Below are 21,109 nucleotides of genomic sequence, written 5' to 3'. Positions count from 1 at the left end.
ATGTTTTGTTTAAAGACAATTGGACATTTTGGGGTAAAAAAAAGAAAAGAAAGAAAAAGAAAAAACGTTTTGTTTTTTTTCAAACAAAAATATTGTTTAATCAAACAACAATTTCGCGGCCCCCCTGCAGTACCTCCGCGGACCCCCTGTTGAAGACCTCTGCTCTACTCTATGGTTGTAGTCTGAAGCAGTCTGTTTGGTAGAGCCATTGGAGAGCCATCTTTAATTTCAAAGAGCACCTGCTGCGGATGGACATGATTGATACATCCAAGTCCAACTAACCGAACAAGGAGTGGCTGCTATTATCAGTCACCACAAAGATCTGGGGTTAAAGAGTTCTCTAAAGTCAGGTTCTCTTTTGTCAGATAGAAACAGCACCTTTCTATGTTCTGTAAACGTTCCTTTAGAAGCGTAATCAATGTGTTTTCACGTTTAAAAGTTGCACTTGCTATGTGTATATGCACAGCATATACTTTATTATAATCTGCTTATAATACTGTATCATTAGTTATAAGAACTCACTCATAATTATTTATAATAATAGCATAACACATTATGAAGCATTTTAATGACTTAAGGTTAAGTAATAATTATATTAATGCATTGTAATATGGATATAACACCATTTCATTACTGTTATAAGCACTCATACTGCAATCATACATTATAAACCATTTTATAATGCACTTCCTATGCATCTCATGTTAATTATCATAGTTGTAGACATTACAAATAATTGTATAATGCTTTATAATCACTCTTATAGCCTAATCCTAATGTATTAAAATCATCACTGTTAAACTGTTTATAGCCTACTTTAATTATTAGTCACTGGTCGTTTGTTGCTTTAAGAAAGATATATATGCAATATGTTAGAGATTATAATTGAGCTTATTATAAGTCATTATGAAATGCTTCGAGCCTTTACAGAAATACATAATAATTCCCACAAACAATACATAATTCCTGGAGGCTGTTAAAATGCTGTTGAGTCTAATCAATGAAAGACAGAAAAACAAAGGAAAGGCCAAGTTTCTTGACCCATGGAAGGACACACACACAGTCCTCAGTTACCATCCGTTCTCCTGACCCCACCACCCCTCCTCTGTTTCCCTCTTCTACACCACCATTGTCCAGAACCTCAGGCTGCATCAGCCAGTCACTCTACTACTCAGGAGACATTTCCTCTTTCCCAATACACAGAATGGGTTGTATGGGAAAATATTTGTATAATTTGTATCTAATACCCTGTACCCTTACATCTAATAACTCCTGTACAAATGCTTAATGTTCCATACGTGACTACAGAATGCCCATGCCGTATTTACCATGTGAGAGACCCAATGGAAACAGTAGGGATGAGATGTACATTATAAGAACAGCAGTGAATCTTCCTTCACAGACCAGGAACATGGGGGGGGGGGGGGGGCTCAAGAATGTCTCGCCTTGTATCTGCAAGAACTGCTTGTGTTGGTTTAATAATTGTCTAGAGACAAAATATGCTTTTTTTACTTCTTGTGTGTGTTGTACAGTATGTACTTAACCCACTCCACTTAACCTGGATGATGTTTCACACAACTCCATGTAATTCTGGATGGGAGCATAATAAATGTTACATGCCTAAATGGAATTGTAATTCTACAATAATCACACAATTCAACCTGATCTGGCTCCAGTTTTGCTTTTTTTTAATAAGCAGATGATTTCCCCCATAAATTCTATTTTTTTCATACAACCATAGGCATGTTTGTATCAAAAGAAAGAAAACAAATATTACACAAATTGCACCTTTACATACATAGCTGTGTCCAGAGGCACAGACAAAACAAGACAACGCTCAAATTGAGTTTTCGACTTAGCACAGATACGACAGACCAGTTCTGACCTGTCAAAACACATTTTCATGATTAATAGGAGATAATTGCGTCGTACACAGGATAATATATCCTTTTATAACAGGCTTGTTTCCCCTCCTCTGTACGCCCTAAAGCGTGGTCATAAATAGTACATAATACACTGTAGAAAATATCAACAGAACGAAAGCACAGCATGCTTTCCAGTGATCGGTACATTCACTCTTTCTTTTGCAGAATGTCATCATATGGTTGATCTAGAAACAAGTAGCACTGTAATACCATCATCTTTAATAACAGCTTGCACGTATTTGGACATGAATATCTGCCTCCTATTGTTGATAGGAATTGGCTGTCAAACATGATCTGCAAAATGTCTATTTCCAGTGTCCAATTTCTTTCCTTTTGAAATATATTTCTTGGTCAGTTTTTGAATATTTTAAAACATTGCTTCTCTTAAGTAAATGTGAAATGTATTTTTGTCCGTTATGTTTGCCTGACCAGCTGAACACTAATCTAACTGGGTGGATAACACTGGTACAGTAGCTGTTGGTGAAGCATGGGTAGTTCTTTGTTTTCCTATTATTTTATTTTCAAGGCTTACAACAAGCTTATAAGCTAAAGCAATCTGATCACCACATTATAATATCATAGTGATAGTAAGCAGTGTTTCTAAACCTCTGGGTTGGGATCCAAAAGCGGGCTGCAAGATATTATGACAGGGTCATGGGGTTGAAGCAGCTTAGATAGAGGAACATGGTGTTACAGTAGCACTGTTCTGTGACCTTACGTAGAGGTTAAAATGTGGATGCGAACTCAAGCTAGCTGAGAACCACCAGACTAAGTAAGTACTGAGATGCAGTCAAATTAAGAAGTCTGAATATTGTAGAGATATTAGAGACCGCTGATACAATGTGGAAACTTAAACTTGATTGCTTATTACTGTATGTGACATGCCAGGGTACTACAGGTAGGTAGGTAGAGTAAATGCTACTTTTCACAGCCGGGTCTGAGAAGAAAAGAGAGTGGAAGGAATACTGCACTGTTCAACACAGTAAGTAAGAGCTGCAGAAGAAACCAGCAAATCTGGACGGCTCAGTGGACAGTATGGATGGAGTTGGAGTGTCTGTATTCTCTATACATTGGACTTGACTTCACATGCACTAAATGGGTGCAGAGACAAGAATCAAGGCTCACACACAGGCTTGTCACTGTCACTTTCTTTCTCTCTCATACACTCACACACTCACACTCGCACACACACGCATAGACAGAAGGGGGGAAATGGCTTTCATTACAACAAAAATAAACCATTACCATTAGCGGTAATGAAAATATCAATACAATGGTAAAACAAATCAGCAACAACTATAATACACCAATAAAAAACAAACAAATATATATAATATAATAAATTCAAGTCCTGACTTTGTAACACTGGTGTGTGAATAAGAGTATGTTGCTGGAAGGAGCGATGCATGCAGGAAAATATGTTTAAAGACATTTTTATGGCTGACAGATATTGTTGCGCTACAAAGACAAACAGCAGGAAACACTTTTTCTGTCTATATAAATTAAAAGGTAGATCTTTGATTTTATATCATCAAATACTAAATGTTAACATTAAATATTATTAAATAATATTAATATTATATCAACCACCTCAAAAAATAAACTTTAGTTGTTGTGTTGTTCCACTATATTACTGCTGTTTGGCTTTATGGGGCAGATTTTAACACCTTGTGTCAAGTAGACCTATTCAAGGCGATAGACTCCATGTATCGACAGTAGGCTGTCTGTGATGACAGACAGGTGATCATAATGACATCTCTTCACTGTAATATATTTCCCCCCTTATAAATAACATGGCACACATAGAAATAAAATAACAAAACAAAAATAGAAGCTGAATTCCACACACTTCACTTTGCAAAATACTTCTGACAAAAAGTGAGAGAAACTGAGAAAGACTAACATGAACATTGAACGACCCATCAGCACTGGAGCTCATTTCTATGTACACTGGTGTTCAATTATAATAGTCATATTACATGTATTTATAACATATTACAGTACAGTCTTTTTAAACGGACGTAAGAAAAATGTATCATGGAGAAGCATGCTGCCTCTTTGCCGGTCTGTCCTCTGTAAACATGAAAAGAAGCGGGGAGTTGCTTTGAGTTAGCTTGGCGCTGGTTGCAAAAACAAAAATGTCAGCCAGACCAGCCAGTATGGCTACATGTCTTTTTGGGATCCACATGCAAAATAGAAGAAGAAAAAAAGACATAAAAAAAAGAAAAAGTGGGGTCTTAGTAAAGTTGTCTTGGCAAGGTCTAGATGTTGCCATCTGTGTTCCACACAGCTTTGCTAGCTGCTACTGTCCTCTGGCAGATTCAAACTAGCAGACTTTTAACTGTAGCATGAATCGTGCATGTTACAGTGGCGACGTACGATTAACAACCATGCTAGTAAGTGACTGAATGCTGATGGGTGAAGTTTAATTCATTCATACTCTATGGCATGATGGCGGTGTCTATTTTTCATACTACAGAGTATAAATTGTGCTTAATTTATACTTAGTTGCACGACACCGGCATGCAACTAAGTATGAATCAACCTTTAGGCTTGACCACACCACGCCCTTACGTCCGGCTGCAGCCAGGCAATGAGGCAGCAGTTGTCACCATTCCAGCATGTCACTCATGAAGTCAATGACCGATCCCCGATGGTGTTGCAGACATCAAAAAGCCAGTTCAAAGTGGCCACACTTGTTTCTGACCCCCCTCACAGTATCCATGCCAGTTTACTTTTATCTACTGTAAGCTCTTCAGGCCTCCTCTATTCCTCATTGCTTCTCGTTCTTATCTCTCCCTCTCGCTTTTCACCGCCTGCTTCCCTCTGACAACCACTCTGTAACATGTGTGTCTCTCACGCATGCACGCCATCTTCACACCATGAACTCTTTGTTTCCATAGAGAACCATCGGCTGTGGTGCTGAGCTGAACTCTGGCTCCCTCCGGTGGCCATTGGTGGGATCGCGTGGCGAGCTACGGCTCAGCCGGAGCCGCTGGCGACCTTTGACCCCGACCCCCTGACTCCCAGCAAGTGCCCCTTCTGCTCCCCCCGACCCCCCTAACACACAGGAGGAGGAGGTGAGCAGGGGCCCAGAGGACGCGGAGCGAAATCGATAGTGAGGGGAGGGAGAGGCGGGGTGATAGGAGCTGGACAGAGAGGAGGAGAGCGAGGCGGAGGAGTCAGCCGAGTCCTGTGAGTCGTTCTGTCGGGCGAGCAGACGGCGGGTCTGATTGCTGAACTTCCTGGATCGATATGCTCCTTGTTCTGCTGAGACACAGAGACAAACGTTTAGCTCTCATACCAAGACTGTCCTACATCAGCAACAACAAAAAGAAACTGGGTCTGGTTGACCAACAGGGCTTACTGGTCTTTATGTTAGTTGATCTTAACTTGCAATTCTAAGTCCGACCTACAACAATAGTTAGTAATAAAGCTGCTAATAGTACTTTGCTTTACAGGGTTACAGTGTCCTAACATGCTGTGGGATTTGTGGGCAGCTCAATTAAGAACACTAGTGTTCTACTTCACAGCAGAGAACTCTCCGGCAATGTCAAGCTCCTTACAGTTATCATTTCCTTCTTATATTTATTCAGAATCTCATAAAAACCTAAAAAGAAATACAGATGGTCCTATAGTTAAAACTATGATTGGTGTCTGGCATGAGGTCAATAAATATCTGAGCGAACTCTCCCGCCTCTCCTGTTTTAGCCCAGTTTGGGGTAATAACCAATTTGTGCCAGGAAGAGCTGATGGGGGTTTAAAATTGTGGGCTGAAAAGGGGGTGGGTCAACTGAGGGATGGTTTTGGAAGTCATAATGGGAATATGCTTTCGTTTGAGGAGCTTGTCATTAAATATGATATCCCTCGTAAACATTCTTTTTTTAAATACCTGCAACTGAGGAGTTTTATTGGAGCTAATCAGGATCATTCCATGCAGGCCCCTCCCCTGTCTGTGTTGGAGAAAGTTTTGGTTAAAAACCCCTTTGGAGGGGGGAATAATATCAGAATTGTATGATCTTTTGTTGTAATTTTCTATGGAGTCCTCTGAATATAAGCTTAATGCCTGGAGAGCAGATGTACAGGAGGATCTAACAGTGGAACAAAAGTGTACAGCTTGTAAAAAAAAATACACGTCTAAAACTTCTACATTACAATTGGCTCACGAGAGTGACAAAATACTGCTACTTTAACATGGAAGGTTTTACAATCCAAAACCCCATCATTTCGGTAGTCAGCTGAAACACAATTTAGAGTCATATACATATGCCACCAGACAGGCAACACAAGGCCGGTTTTTACTTCCCAAGGCAAACACAAATTATTTGAAGCGCACAGTAGAATACAGAGAAATGGAAATATGGAACTCTTTACCACTGTTAATGACCAAACTGACACAGAAATCACAGACAACTGGGAAAATATTTGTTGTAGGATGTTCTAGATTGTTTTTAATGCATTTTCATTAGTCTTATATGTGTTCTTTAAATTATTTTGTATATGGGCTATAAAGTTTAATGTAATTTTTCTTTTTTCTTTATGTTTTTTCTTTGTAAATGTATATTTTAAATGTATTTATTGTTTTTATATGTGTACCCCAGGAAGACTAGCGGTGCTTTAGGGCACAGCTAATGGAATAAACAAAAAAACAAAAGTGTACATCACACAAGTAAAACTCAATAAATGTAATAACAATATTCCGGATTTATGCACCAGATGTGGTGAATATAGAGTTACATTCCACTGTCTATGGTCATGTCCAAGATTGGAGGAGTTTTGGAGGGAGTTTGGGCAGGAAATACAGAGGATCTTGTTAATTGATGAAAATTAGCTTCTGGCTAACTCTGGCCCATTTATGTGAAAAATTACGTTGATTAATGTGCACTGTCCCTGGTAAATAAATAAATAAATAGAAAATAATATTGAACTTGGCCTTTATACAGATGGACATAAAATAAAGCGTAATCAACAAATGTTTATAGACATCTGTCTTTTACAAGCTAAAAGAGTAATAGCATTAACCTGGAAAAAGATCACATACATTCTTAAGGACAAACCAGATTTGTGTCAGTAAGTGTGGGGTCGTTTTATGCAATATATCAAAAATAATAATCTGTCAAATCTAATTGAAGAATTTCAATAAATATATTGCTGAAAAATTGTTTGTTGGTTTTTACCCTAATGGTGCATTTCAGACACAGTTGTAGACATCAGCATCTACAAGTGGGCATTCACATGGACGTGCATCACTAAGATCGGACGTAGTTATGACTCCCCTCCAGACAGTTTTAAAGTATGTAGAAATACTCACAAAAATGTGGACAATGCTGCATATGTAACAATCTGTATAGTCTGTATAAGTTATAACTCCAAGAGAAGTTAACTGTAGTAAAAAGAGGGGATGAAATGTGGAAAATACAGCTTCACTCCATTTCCATGTCCTGAACCTGTCCTCACTAGACATTCTTTTATATGTCATGGAAGCGTTATCGTTGTCTAAATTCCATTCAAAATTCTGTTCTTCACAAAGACCAATTTGTCAGTTAGGATTAGGCTTAGAAAAGAACAGTTGGTGCAACTGTCTCTGAAGAAGAAGTTCAAGGATGATCCTTCAGTGCGAGACAAAGACCACAGGTAAGACCACAATGAAGGAAGCATGAATAAAAGACACTTACACATGCACTCTAATACATGACAAACACACACACACACTGACCAGTTAGGTCAGGAGTGGCTCCATCCGTTTCCATGGCGATGTTTTCAATGCTGTCAGCAGTACCAAAGGATGCTTCAGACTCTGGTGTCTCGTCATCTGAAGTCCGCGGCTCCAAGGTCAGCATCTCATAGGTCAACTCCTCCCTATATACACCATGCAACCAGACAGCCATGTTTAACCATTAACCATGTGTAGCCAACATTGACTATGTTATTTAGGTAAGTTCTATATTGTTTTAACAAATGTGGAGACAAATGTAAACAAACATAACACCTACATGTTTTTAAATGTAAAAGCACTATGAAAAAACATTGAGTGACATCCTCTGAGTGATGATAAAGCCATAACATCGTACTTCTCTTTCTGCAGACTCTCTATCTGTTCAGAGAGGACTCTCTCTTCCTGTTGCATCACCAGCTGCTGCTGCTCACTAAGCCCCACCTCTTCCTCGCCCTCTTCTACTCCAACTCCACCCCCTGCACCTTCTCCCTCGGCCACTGGGAGCGCCTTGGGGCTAAGAGGAGGGGAGGGTGTGTGGCTGCCACTCCGACGAACGCGTCCTTTACTCTGTGGACACACACACACACACACACACACACACACACACACACACACACACACACACACACACACACACACACACACACACACACACACACACACACACACACATAATAGACATCCACACAAAAAGATATAGTTGTCAGAGAGATATAGATTCCATAGGTACGGCTGTGGGACACAAACGCTTTGATGACTACAGACAGCTAGGACACTGAGCGATGTACCGGCTATCAACACACACACAAATATACGTATATATACACTCACACACGTTCATCCTTTCACATACTTCTAACATCCACACAGTTATGTTACCTTTAACTTTGCTGTGTTAGGCTGCGTGTTAATAAAGTTGTGAGACACAAACAAAGCATAAGCGATTATACTGACATACACTCAAACAACAACATACACGCAAAGTCTTCCATTCTGTCAGTGAGGACGAGGCTCTGACACGATAAAATACGTTTTTTTCCACTTTTCCATAAAAGTATTCTGTTATTTCCCTTTGCTAGTCGCAATAGACAAGACATACATGTTATTGTTTTAATACCTACAAACTGGCTATACATAGCATTGTTAGAATTCCCCAAGGCAGTCGATCGGTGCCGTTGGCCACAAACTACTTTACTGGCAAATGAGCCAGCCTGATGGCTAGCAATACTGAAAGGTTTCAATGAGTAATACTATCAATGGTCTCAATATTTAACTTGAGTACCACATGAGTTATTCTGTGTTTCCTTGTGTTTTAATTAAACAGCAGGACAAAACTGATTCAATAAAATTACACTTTTATAACAACATTTTCCAACCCTCAGCTATAAGTGAAAATCGCTATATTAGACAGACATACAGATAGCTAGAAGAGCATCGGTCTACAGACTGACAGACAGCTACTGAGACAACAACTGTGACAGACAGCAAGTGTGGGCAGTGCCGGCGTGCTAACGGACAGCTCTATGGACGAATGGGCTGACAGACAGGACAGGCAATGGTGACAGTGGGCGGGGGTGACACGGAGCAGTGGGAGGGGCATACATACCGGGGTGGCAGTGCGGGTTATGCTCATAAACCTAACAGCAATTAGTACTGGTTTCTGGAAGGAGGGGTAGGATAGAAGAGGGTTAGGGGGCATCGAATAGAACAGTGGTTCTCAAACTCTTTCAAGTCAAGGAACCCCCAAATTAATATGTATTTGGCCAAGGACCCCCATCTGAAAAACGTTTGTGCCAGGGACCCCCCATACAAGGTTTGTGTTGTTAAAATCTTTTGAAAATAGCAGATCTACAAGCTCACGTTGTGAACTTGTAGAATGGCTATTTTCAAATAGCAGATGTATATACGGTTAAAGGAACCCCTCAAGGACCCCTGGGAGTCCAAAGACCCCACTTTGAGAACCACTGGAATAGAAAACCTTCATTGAACACTGGAGGGCCTGGATAAACCACTTGGTTAAGCTAGGGATCTGTTCAAAGGTCTTCTTTATGTGTTCTGTTGGACTACCTCGATTCTGACTTGTGTGTGGATGTTGTTATTCTTTATATGAAAACAAAATGTGTTTTGACAGATTTTTGACAGAATCGATCCAATTTAAAGCTGATGACCGTCTCTGCGATCTACAGTGAACTGTATGAGAAGGGGAGGATGATGTTTCCATCATGACCTGTGGTCGGCCATGACAGCCCCTGTTGGAGGGTGGAAGTGACATGACATCTCAATGTCTGGCATACAGAGTGAAACAGGAGGTAGGGATGTCCGATTTTATCGGCCTCCCGATATTATCGGCCGATATTAGCATAAAAATTGATATCGGGAAAATATCGGTATCGGTTTTTGAAAAAAAATGTTTTTTCTTTTTTTTTTGCTTTATAAATAAGTTACAGGAGTTCTTACTGTATATGGTGTGTGTGATATGAAATTTGAGCTTACCCTAATCACAATAATCCCCGCATATATCGGTATCGGTTGATATCGGTATCGGTAATTAAGAGTTGGACAATATCGGTATATCGGTTATCGGTAAAAAAGCCAATATCGGACAACCCTAACAGGAGGTACACACTGTCTGGAATGGGTGGGTCATTTGGTATAAATACATACATATACACATTTTCAGGAAATGGAAGAAAAAACGTTCAAACTGGAGTCCCTATTTTGGAAATGTCATTACAACGAATTATAAAATGGGCCATTGATTTATGAAAAAAATAAAACATAAAAAGATGAAATATGGAGATACAAGGTATCCTGCCCGACAGCAATAATATGATGTGCTATACAAATAAAGATTAGATTTCTGCTCTTATCCTACAGTCCATTGGTCTTACCAGAGACTTTCTGATGTGAGTCAGTCGAATCTTGGCTTTGCTCTCAGCGAACTCCAGGCTGCTGATATCTCTGAGACGAGCTATGTATTTACTCATCTGCTCATTAACAATCAGCTCCACACACCTGCAGAGGAAAGATGTGGTTAGCATGGAACAGACTGACAGATAGTATGGAGCAGACTGGAATAGCATGGAGCACAATGAGATAGCATGGAACAGACTGAGATAGCATGGAGCACAATGAGATAGCATGGAACACAATGAGATCGCATGGAACACAATGAGATAGCATGGAACACAACATATGGCCACATGTCTGTGGCTAATGTATTGGACCTATGACAATGCAGTTTGCACTTGAGCTATTTTGCAGTTTAGATCTTTTATATAGATTGTTTATTTATTTAAGCAGCTTATTAGTTTTTAACATAGAGCACTTTTGACACAGAGTCTTTAACGTGGTACTCTTGAGACTGTAGATGCTGTGTTGGTTTTTAGCGCACAATGAATTTCACGTGCCTTTTTGCCGTTGAAAACAATGAGATAGCATAGGTCATAGGAGATACTGACATAACATAGAACAGACTGGAATAGCATTGAAAACTATGAGATAGCATGGGACAGACTGAGATAACATGGAGCAGACTTAGATATACATTAGCATGGAGAGATAGCATGGAAGAGACTAGAACAGAGAGATAGCATGGAAGAGACTAGAACAGAACATAAGAGATACGATTAGGCTGCATCTGAGGGGAACGTAATGGAATAGGCTATAATAGAACAGCACAGAGCAGAGTAGGACCAGATAGACTACAACATTAAATATAATAGAAACAGAATAGAATACAACAAAAACAGAAGAGTAGAATAGAACCAAATAGAACAGAATAGCGCAGGAAGTAACAGTGGAGTCGTACGCGGTGGTTTTGCTGATGTCCTGAACACTCTGCAGTGGGTCTATGGTGTCCGGGCAACGCAGGATGCAGGGAGCGAAGACGATGGCCAGAGCGTTGGCTGACATCCTGTTGGTGTCCTCCTGAAGACAGATCCTACAATACCACACACACAACACAACACAACATACCAGAGAATGTTGGTTAGTTCAACTGACTCTTATTCATCATCACAGAATTGCAATGAGAAGTAGCATGTCACTGTGCTGAACATGTTTATTTTTGTTTACTGGTAGTAACTGCAGTAGTAGTAGTGTTGTATAGCCTTTATATTTTACAATGTGTATGTCACATTTTTCAGGCCAAAGACCCCTTAGCTGTGATAGAGATTAAGAAGGGACCCTAGTACATGTCCTATCCTATATTAAAATTGCCTAATGGGTGGACGGTGGATAGCACAAATGTAACATGCAGACTTGTGTCCACCATTGCCCCGATCTGCACCAAACTTGGCACAAACACGGGTCAGGGGTCTGCAATCAGAATAGCCACACCAGGGTCCATGTGTGGCCCTCAGGGGTCCCCATCAGGGGGGCCTGGGGACCACAGACACACTGTTGCTCCAATCCTCACCAAACTTGACACAAACGCTGTTCAGGGCTCTGGCATTAGAATCGTCACACCAAAAAACCTACATTGCACACATATGGGGAACTACAGCAGTGTTACAGCAATGTTTAACACTTCAAATGGCCATAACTCAGTGACCATTACTCTGATCAGCAAAATATAGGACTGGATTTGAAGATGATTGCTACGAAAATAATCAATAGTTGCAGCCCTACTACAACAGAGTGCTGAGACCTGACCATGCATTGTACTCTCTCCTATCATATATTAAACTTGAACGTGTTTATTTGACATACAGTATAGTACCACTGGTACTATAAGTAGTATTAGTTGTGTTGTATGCAGTATACTGTAGTACATCCCATGTACTAGCAGTAGTAGCAGTGGTGTTAGTATGCAGTATACATCCCATGTATTAGCAGTAGTAACAGTGGTGTTACTGACCTGACCAGGTGGAAGATGAGGCGTTCCAGCGTGTAGAGGTGAGTTCTACTCAGCTGGTCAATCACTGAATACACACCTCTAAGCACCTCCCTCCTATCTGGCTGACCTACACACACATACACACACAACAGGGTTAGAACATTCACAAACACCTGCACTTTACCGTAATTCAGTGATTTTACTGTGCAACATTATAATGCTTAAATGTATGCGCTGTTGTACGGCTTGTTGGTCTGCTATTTTCAGCACGTGAGACGGCTGTGCAATGACGTATAAATCACGCTAATCTCTGGTCTGACCTAGGCTTAAGGACACACATAGAACCTTCTCCACAGTGGAGAACTGTCACTATAGCAGCTAGAGACAGGCCTCAGCAGTGCCTCTTACCCATGGCCCTGAGGAACTCCTTGTACAGTTCAAAGGTCATGAGAGGGTTGGGAAGGTCGCGGAGCCACTGTTTGAGCACGCTAGCGATGACGTGAATGTTGTAGTCATCCAGGCTCACACTGTTCACATCTGGAAACAGAGAGAGGTGTTACACTGAGTTCCATCTGCTGAAAACACATCTATCTGACAGCACTTTTATCTGTAACGGAGGCAAATATGTATCTACTGTATTAGCAGACATACTGGATTTACTAACGTTAACATCTGAAATGGGGCAAAAACTGACACACTAAATAAGCTAACTGACAAGCAATGTGTTTTATGTACATAATAGAAGGAGATTAAATTATATATATCAGTTGTTCTATTAACAGAGAAAAGTCACGTCTGAAAAAAGTTTGTATTCCTGATAATTGCTTTTGAAACTGAAAAACATAATTTTGGAATGAAATATGTCATCATCCTCTCCTCCTTATTTTTTTGAATGGACCAGACCACCGTCAATCCCCACCTGTGTCCAGCCCCTGCCGGAGTTCTTTGATCTTATTGGTGGAGCCAGACTTCCTGTAGATGCCCTCTGTGTACAGACCATGCATCTCTATGTAGTTAATGAGTTTCTCCACTAGGTGGGGCACCGTTCGCTCCTCGCTGGTGAGACGGGACAACTCTACTCCAAACTGCCTGGAGGACAGCTCCGGATCATACTGGAACACAAGTCAGCAGGACTGTATCACATGTATTCCCCATTTACATTGAGAGGTCTGAAGAACTTGTCTTGGTGCTTGGTAACGTAAAGCACACAGACAACACTGTTACAATGTAACACATCAATTTACAATTTAGGCATTTAGCAGATGATCTTAAAGGACGACTTCACCGCTTTTCAACCTATCTTCATATAATTAGTCCTCACTAATACTCATGATAAAATGGTACAATTTTTTTCTACTCGGTCTGTGTCTCAGAGGAGGGCTGTGGACAGTTCAGAGTCCCGTCTACCAGTGACATCATTAATGGGGAATCCAAGCTAATAGAAACTGCAGGCTTTCTATTCCTGGAAAGTTGCAATGCAATAAAAGAAGCCATTGTTCTCGTGTTAATAAAAATCTAAATAAAAAATGTGAAATCTTGTTGGAAAAAAAAATCATGCCTATCGATGATGTCACTGGTAGACAGGTTTCTGGACTGTCCACAGCCCTCCTATGAGACACAGACCAAGTAGAAAAAAATTGTACCATTTTATCATGAGTATTAGTGAGGACCAATTATATGAAGATGGGTTGAAAAGCGGTGAAGTCGTCCTTTAATCCAGAGCGATATACCGTAATCAAGGTAAACACAAGGTAATACATCAAATGCATAGAAATAGTCATCTAGAACCACAGGTAAACCAATAACCTATAATCAATCTAAACAGTATAATATAAAATCAATAATCTGTACATTGAAATTATACACACATCGGAAATAGTGTGATAATATTTACAGCTCTATAGCATTACACATAGACTGGTAAGGTGTCCGACTGTACAGGAAAATTACATAATATGTGTAAACATTCACAAAGAGAAAGACAAAATTACATAACTGAGATACGCAATAAATAAAAACTGTTGCCAAAAATGTACAAGTGCATTAAATAATACAGAAACTGATTAGAGGACATAACTGATTAAATAAAGTTACTGTCACAGAAACATGAGCGTTCTTTAATTGTGGTTTTCTCATTTATCACAAACTGCTCTATTTACACAGACAATGATCCTGATTTCAATTAGGTTTCTTTATTGGTTACATCTTGTGTACGAGGACAAACAAGATTTACAATTTCTGCCACAATATTGTAAATTTCAAACAGAAATCAGACGCATTAATACCCCACCCTACCTTCTTGCTACACTTGGTGGTCATCTTGGAGCAGCACTTCCTGTGGCAGGCGTAGCGACACACTACACAAGAAGAAAAACAGCTCAATCACAGCCAATCAGAGCAGCTCTAATTCATCCACATAACTACAGTATGTCACTGGAACACAAAGATATAAACAAAGGATAAGAGCATCAACTAAATCTACCAAAAAATATTGAAGCTAGTTCTCTGAGCTCTCTGAAACACACTGCAGCTTTCCTCTCTGTGGTAAGATGAAAATGACGGCCAGTGACACAGCATCATTATTCATTACTCCCAACCATACAGTTCCTGTGAGAGGTTCATCCACCACAGAGAGGATGCAGGCTGAGGGTGGAGACCATAACTAGATAGAACATCAGATTCTATGACAGGACTGAGAGATTGTAATCGGATTACTACAATCGAATTACTACAGTATAACACTAGTTCGTGATTGAGTGAGTGAGTGAGTGAGTGAGTGAGTGAGTGAGTGAGTGTGCCCTTACATTTGCAGACACATGCACGGTCCATCATCCAGATGAGAGATTGAGAGTGTGTGTGTGTGTGTGTGTGTGTGTGTGTGTGTGTGTGTGTGTGTGTGTGTGTGTGTGTGTGTGTGTGTGTGTGTGTGTGTGTGTGTGTGTGTGTGTGTGTGTGTGTGTGTGTGTGGGTGTGTGAGAGTGAGTGAGTGAGTGAGTGAGTGTGTTTGCGTGCGTGCGTGCGTGCGTGCCCTTACATTTGCAGACACATGCACGGTCCATCATCCAGATGAGAGAGGAACAGTATTCACAGTATGTAGGGATGCTGTACTGGGTGGACTTGAAAATGTGGCCGTCGTGTTCCTCAACCTACAGAGGCAGTAGATGGACACAGGTTTCAGAGATTACTTTAATAGACATAAAGTTACAATAACAAGTCAAAAGACGGGCAGCGGATTTGAGCTGGATATGAACTCATGAACTCATGTAACAAGTAGGATTTTATTTGAAACGCAGAAATGGCAAACATTGACATTGACGTGACGAACTTAGTGATGCCGCTATAATTGGAGAAAAATTACTTACAATGTCTGTTTCCTTCTTCCTCCCCTTCTTACGTTCCGGTTTAGGAGCCTGAAAAGTCGTAAAACCAGAAAATATTAACAGGATTCCTGCATTTAACAATTCATAAATACAGGAAATGAGGATTTTGTGATTTATTGCCATATCGACAATGTTGTTTCTTTGTTTATTTTCACATATGAAATTGAAAATGCAAATAGAGACATTAAAAAAGTGACAGATAGTGAAGTACTGGTAGAGCCAAAAAGCCAAAAGGCTTATAACTTGATAAGTTATACAATACAATGTGTAGACTGTCACCACAGCAGGACATGCACACCAGCAGCCAGCCTGTATAGTGCAGGTCCACCACTGGGATTCAGACGGTGCTGTACTTCGTTAAAGGTTTGTTCTGAGAGGCAATGGACGTTTTGAGACCTTGATTTAACAAGGCGTTACAACCTTTATACTGATGACAGCCTTTTTTCACAGCTCTATATCTGCCATGTTGTGCTCTGTTTAATATTTAGGGTAACTATATTAAGTTTAACAGTGCTTACCTGTATGGTTGTACTGTATTGGCTTCATGGCTTACAGTGAAACCTTCTTTATAGCTAAAATTGCTGATATTTTTGCTATATGTCGGACGACAAAGTGTATATATAGGGCTAACTCACCCTGCCTAAGGTTCCCTCAGTGGGTTTGTACTCGGTCATGAACTCATCCAGGAACACCTTGAATGTGTTGACCCAGACTCTGACTGGAGACTCTGACTGGAGACTCCAGTCTCTCTCCTCTGCACGCATACTCTTCTCCAGGATGTGTTCAAACAACGCATACAGGTCCTTATAACGGATGCTCCTACCATCATCCATCTGGGGCATGAGATGAAGGTGAGAGAAGAGGAGAGGTTATTGCAGGATAGAGGACAGGAGGGACATTTATCTCACTGTTCTGTTGCAAGAAACAAAACTTGTTTAAAAAGGATGCACATCGATTTTCATATCTATTTTATTTCCAATTCCAACTAGTACTCTTTTTTTATTGTTTTTTTTTTTATTACAGTACAGCCTACCTACTAGAAAATGCTCCTATAAACATTTATAAATACACCAGCATGTGAGGTTTTGGGATGATGTCTTGTTAGGGGTGTGCCATATATCGTGAGCCCAATATCGTGTATCGTATCGTGAAACTAGTGTATCGCACACCCCTACGTGTTAGCGTATTAATGTATTCTCAAATTGTTATTGGAGCATTTTTTTGTTTATAGACTTTCTTTCTTTTTCCAGCTGCAAGAAACCCCACCCCTCCCAAGCAGTTTAAAACAAACTATTCATGAATGTCTCTGGATGAAAGCGTTAGTTGGAGTGTTTGGTGTGTGTGTGTGCATGCCTGCGTGTGTGTGTGTGCATGTGTGTGTGTGTGTGCGTGTGTGTGTGTGTGTGTGTGCGGTACATACAGCCAGAGCAGTGGAGTAAGAATTGAAGATGTTGATCCTGAATTCTTTCAAGGCTTTCTTAAAGACAACATCCACCATTGTGTCCTTCTTACTGTCCTCACACTCCAGGTCCCCGATCTGGACAAACACAATACAGTTGTTATTTGACAGCTTAATTGAACAGTAAAGTGGACAGAGACAGGACAGGCATACTGTCCGTACAGTCCAGACACAGGTCAACATTTTTTACATCATACCAGTTGATTGGGGACACATGTCTAATAGGTTTATTTTGTTTTTCTCAATGAGAGAAGTGGTGGTGCTGTTGCAGCAGTTGAAATACAGTATTACACTCGAGGGAAACAAAGTAATAGACTAGAGTGAAATTCAGGCACAGGCGTGATTAAAACACTTCTTTATTGAACAATACGGAATATTTAAGTGGTCCCGTTTGACAGGTATCATCCATGGCTTGAAGTTATCCAATTTATAGTTTTAATTTGTACATGTATGGAGACATAGGACCATTAATATCCAGTGGATATTTGGGGTTGACGACTGAGACTGACAGAGAAAATCCAAACATCGATGAAAGAATCTCTGTCAGACTCGTCCGAGGCTAGGGTAAGGACATATGGAATGATTTACGTAAGTCAATGCAATGTCCCCAGAGGTTTGCAAAACCAACATGTGTGCACAACATGTGTGCACAAGAATGTCAGTTACTGAAGCCTAGAGTAGTCATTGGTTGAGGTAGGGGTGTATGTTTGTTTGTGCGTATGTGTGTGTGTGTATAGTGAGTGTTGTGTGTATGTGTGGTCTAACCTTCTTCATTAAGAAGTCGTTCATGCTGCGGTAGTCATGTGCTGACGTCAGGATCTCTAGCCCGTCGTTGTGCCAGTGAGCGTGCTCCAACGCCCCGCCACTGATCTTCACGCTCCTCCGCCTCCTCCGTGGAGGAGATGGCTGCCTGTTCTCCTTCAACTCCCTGGGAGCCGCCCCGTCCCCCTGAGGAGCTGCACTCAGCTCTGGGCTGTGAGGAGGAGATGTACCGTCTGGAAGGAGAAGAGAGGAGGAAAGAGGGGATATGGGTAGAACTGTTGTTATATACAGTACAACGATAGACCGTGATGGGTGGATGACAGGATCTGTATCTGCGACCGTTCTCTTAATGGATAGTTAAAGACCATAGAAACTGTGAACTTATGAGAATCTAAAGTTTACATCTCAAATAAACACTGACTTACAGTACACACAATGTAGTTATACTCTATATATTATACAGTAGGCCTATGTAGGTATTAAAGGTAGGGTAAGTGATATTTTTTGGTTAAAACAAAAAGCTTTTTGTTAAATTACTATCTGATCTGATATCTAATCATTGCTATAGAGTGTTTGTTCAATAACAGGGATTTCCCAGTCTCTCCAGCTCTTTAATGAACAGAAAATACATTTTCAGGTAGGTGGAAAACTTTCAGCCAATCAGGAGAGAGTACCCATTTATCAGCTTCATTTTTTATAGTGTTCCAGTTCCAATCTTGTCTGCTCATTTCTTTGTGTCATCACTTCCAATTTCACTTGTTTAATCTGTAACCTGACTGAGTTCTCTATCCTGATTGGAATCCCGACCTGAAAATGCATTTTATGTTTAATAAAGAGCTGGAGAGACATGGAACAAACACTCTATAGCAATGAGTGCTATCAGAATTTAGAGATATTTAACACTTATTTTAACCAAAGAAAATCACTTACCCTACCTTTAAGTGTACCACTAGATTGTATGTTCTTTAATATAGTTATGTACTGTATATAAGAAGTTATTCAATACTAGCTTGTATGTCCTTTAAAGTAGTTGTAATGTATGGTTATTACTACTAGCATGAGTTTGGGGCAGGGACATGATTGGTTTCCAAACCAGTAGCCATAGGTTCGTTACTAAACACTCTCACCTTTAAAGTTCCCAGACTTATGGCTAGGCAGAGATTTCAAAATCCCAAGACCTTCGGAGCACATGAGTTTCCTCTCTTGGCATCAAAGCTCTCTGCTACTAGCCTGTTATGTGCTCTTACCATGTGTCTCTGCTACTAGCCTGTTATGTGCTCTCACCATGTGTCCCTGCTACTAGCCTGTTATGTGCTCTCACCATGTGTCCCTGCTACTAGCCTGTTATGAGATCTTACCATGTGTCTCTGCTACTAGCCTGTTATGTGCTCTCACCATGTGTCTCTCCTCTTACCATGCGTCTCTGCAACTAGCCTGTTATGTGCTCTCACCATGTGTGCTGGCCTGCTTTTCTCTGGACACTTTCTTGTCTCCGTGTTTGCTCTTGCTCCAGAAACGCATCTTCCCTTTCACCCTGCTGCTGAAAAACACACAAACATCAAATCTCTCCCATATCATCTTCATGCTGACAATGCACAAAGCTGCCAGACAGAGCTGACGGCAGAGTGTGTTCCATACATGCTTTGTGGTCTCCGCGGTCTTGACGGTGCAGACCTGACCGTCTCTACGAACATCAGGTCGTTTCACAGTTATCGTGGTCAGAGACCCGGCACGCAACTAAGTATAGGGGCTAACATTATATCAATACAAGTTACAGAACAGAAGCATGTCCAGTGTCATATTATCCACATTTAAAACAACAGGTATGATTTTATATGTTGTGATGTGTTTCTGATACTGATGACTACATAACATAATATCACATTACACAGTTATATTACATACTAATATATAAGCAAATCGTTTCTTTGTAGAGTGGCTTAAACTATCTGCACGGTCGCAGCAAAAAATAAACTCATTATGAACCAGAAAAGCGGTCTCTGTTCCAACACAAACTGGTGGTCTGGGGTGTATCAAGCTAGCTCTGGTGTAGTCATCACCGGGTTTGAAATCAATCTGCACCAATTTACAATTTAGACATTTAGCAAACACTCTTATCTAGAGCAGCTCACAGTGTTTATTGAACTCTAGTCAATATCAAGGTAAATAATCACATACTGTAAGTAGAGAATTGTGTAGGGCCTCAAAGGGACTAGAACACAAAGAACCTAGAAAAAAAGTAAGCTAGAACACAAACCTAGCATAAAACAACATGCTATCTAACATGCGCTCCATGTCAAAAAGTGATTGTTTTAAAGTGTCACTTTATGCTATGTCGTCATACAAAATAGGGGCGACGGTGATGCTGTGGTCAGTAGGTGAGACTTGAAACAAACAGGGCCAAACAAAACAGTATTCAACATATGAAATAGAAGCATTTGCTATCTTACATATTTACTAAATTGGTGAGTATGACAGAAGTGACGTTGATGACGTCGTAGATGGTATTCTGAACCATGGTTCACATTAAGGACTCTTGTGTGTGAAAACAATCTTAGGTCCAGACTCAAGCAATCGGGCCAAAGCAGGAAAACCTCCCATTTGTTTGGTCCTAAAGTGAGGCTGGGGGGCAGCCTACCTTCCATCCTGGGTGGTGGAGCTCTTTCTCAAAGCCTCCACCTTGCCGAGGTCCCCCGAAGACATGGTCTTATGGATCTTCTTCTGCTCTTTGTGAGTTGACTGGACAGAGCAGAGAGATGGTGGTTAACACTAACTACTACATGGTTCTTTCTGTCCTATGATGATTAATACTAACAGATATACACTGTGATTCCTGTATAATGGTTAATATTAACATATCCTTGCTGTCAGGTGGAAACCTAGTATGTCCAAAACCGTTTAAAATAGTGAAAATAACCGATCTGCAAGCTCACAGTGAGTTTATAGAAACAGATCTACTATTTTCATACTTTTGTGCGACCCTCTTGTATGATCAAGTAGGGCATTCATCTACGAAAAAACATAAAA

At 40.5% G+C, this 21,109-nt stretch overlaps 1 protein-coding gene across 10 annotated transcripts in view; it reads right to left on the bottom strand.

Moving 5' to 3' along the window:
- Positions 1-1,665: 1,665 nt before the first annotated feature.
- Positions 1,666-21,109, bottom strand: part of LOC311047589 (unconventional myosin-IXAa-like) — a 70,100-nt gene continuing 50,656 nt past the window's right edge. For 4 of the 10 annotated variants that reach the window (XM_084060342.1, XM_084060345.1, XM_084060340.1 and 1 more), the window contains 16 exons: positions 20,721-20,821; positions 19,534-19,622; positions 18,086-18,315; positions 17,282-17,398; positions 16,497-16,694; positions 15,844-15,891; positions 15,516-15,627; positions 14,777-14,838; positions 13,401-13,593; positions 12,890-13,018; positions 12,503-12,608; positions 11,453-11,584; positions 10,533-10,656; positions 7,997-8,208; positions 7,642-7,784; positions 1,666-5,195 (listed from right to left, as the gene is read on the bottom strand). In XM_084060342.1, coding sequence (XP_083916468.1) covers positions 4,801-5,195; positions 7,642-7,784; positions 7,997-8,208; positions 10,533-10,656; positions 11,453-11,584; positions 12,503-12,608; positions 12,890-13,018; positions 13,401-13,593; positions 14,777-14,838; positions 15,516-15,627; positions 15,844-15,891; positions 16,497-16,694; positions 17,282-17,398; positions 18,086-18,315; positions 19,534-19,622; positions 20,721-20,821 — 2,391 coding nt within the window. In that variant the 3' untranslated portion in view covers positions 1,666-4,800. Of the gene's footprint in view, positions 5,196-5,817; positions 5,879-7,641; positions 7,785-7,996; positions 8,209-10,532; positions 10,657-11,452; positions 11,585-12,502; positions 12,609-12,889; positions 13,019-13,400; positions 13,594-14,776; positions 14,839-15,515; positions 15,628-15,843; positions 15,892-16,496; positions 16,695-17,281; positions 17,399-18,085; positions 18,316-19,533; positions 19,623-20,720; positions 20,822-21,109 lie in introns of all 10 variants that reach the window. The other 6 variants (XM_084060346.1, XM_084060339.1, XM_084060343.1 and 3 more) reach the window with 5 other exon arrangements.

This window comes from Gymnoscopelus microlampas (genome assembly GCF_963454915.1).
Source record: "Gymnoscopelus microlampas genome assembly, chromosome: 6".
Lineage (NCBI taxonomy): Eukaryota > Metazoa > Chordata > Actinopteri > Myctophiformes > Myctophidae > Gymnoscopelus > Gymnoscopelus microlampas.
This window is presented reverse-complemented; position numbering and strand designations above follow the sequence as displayed.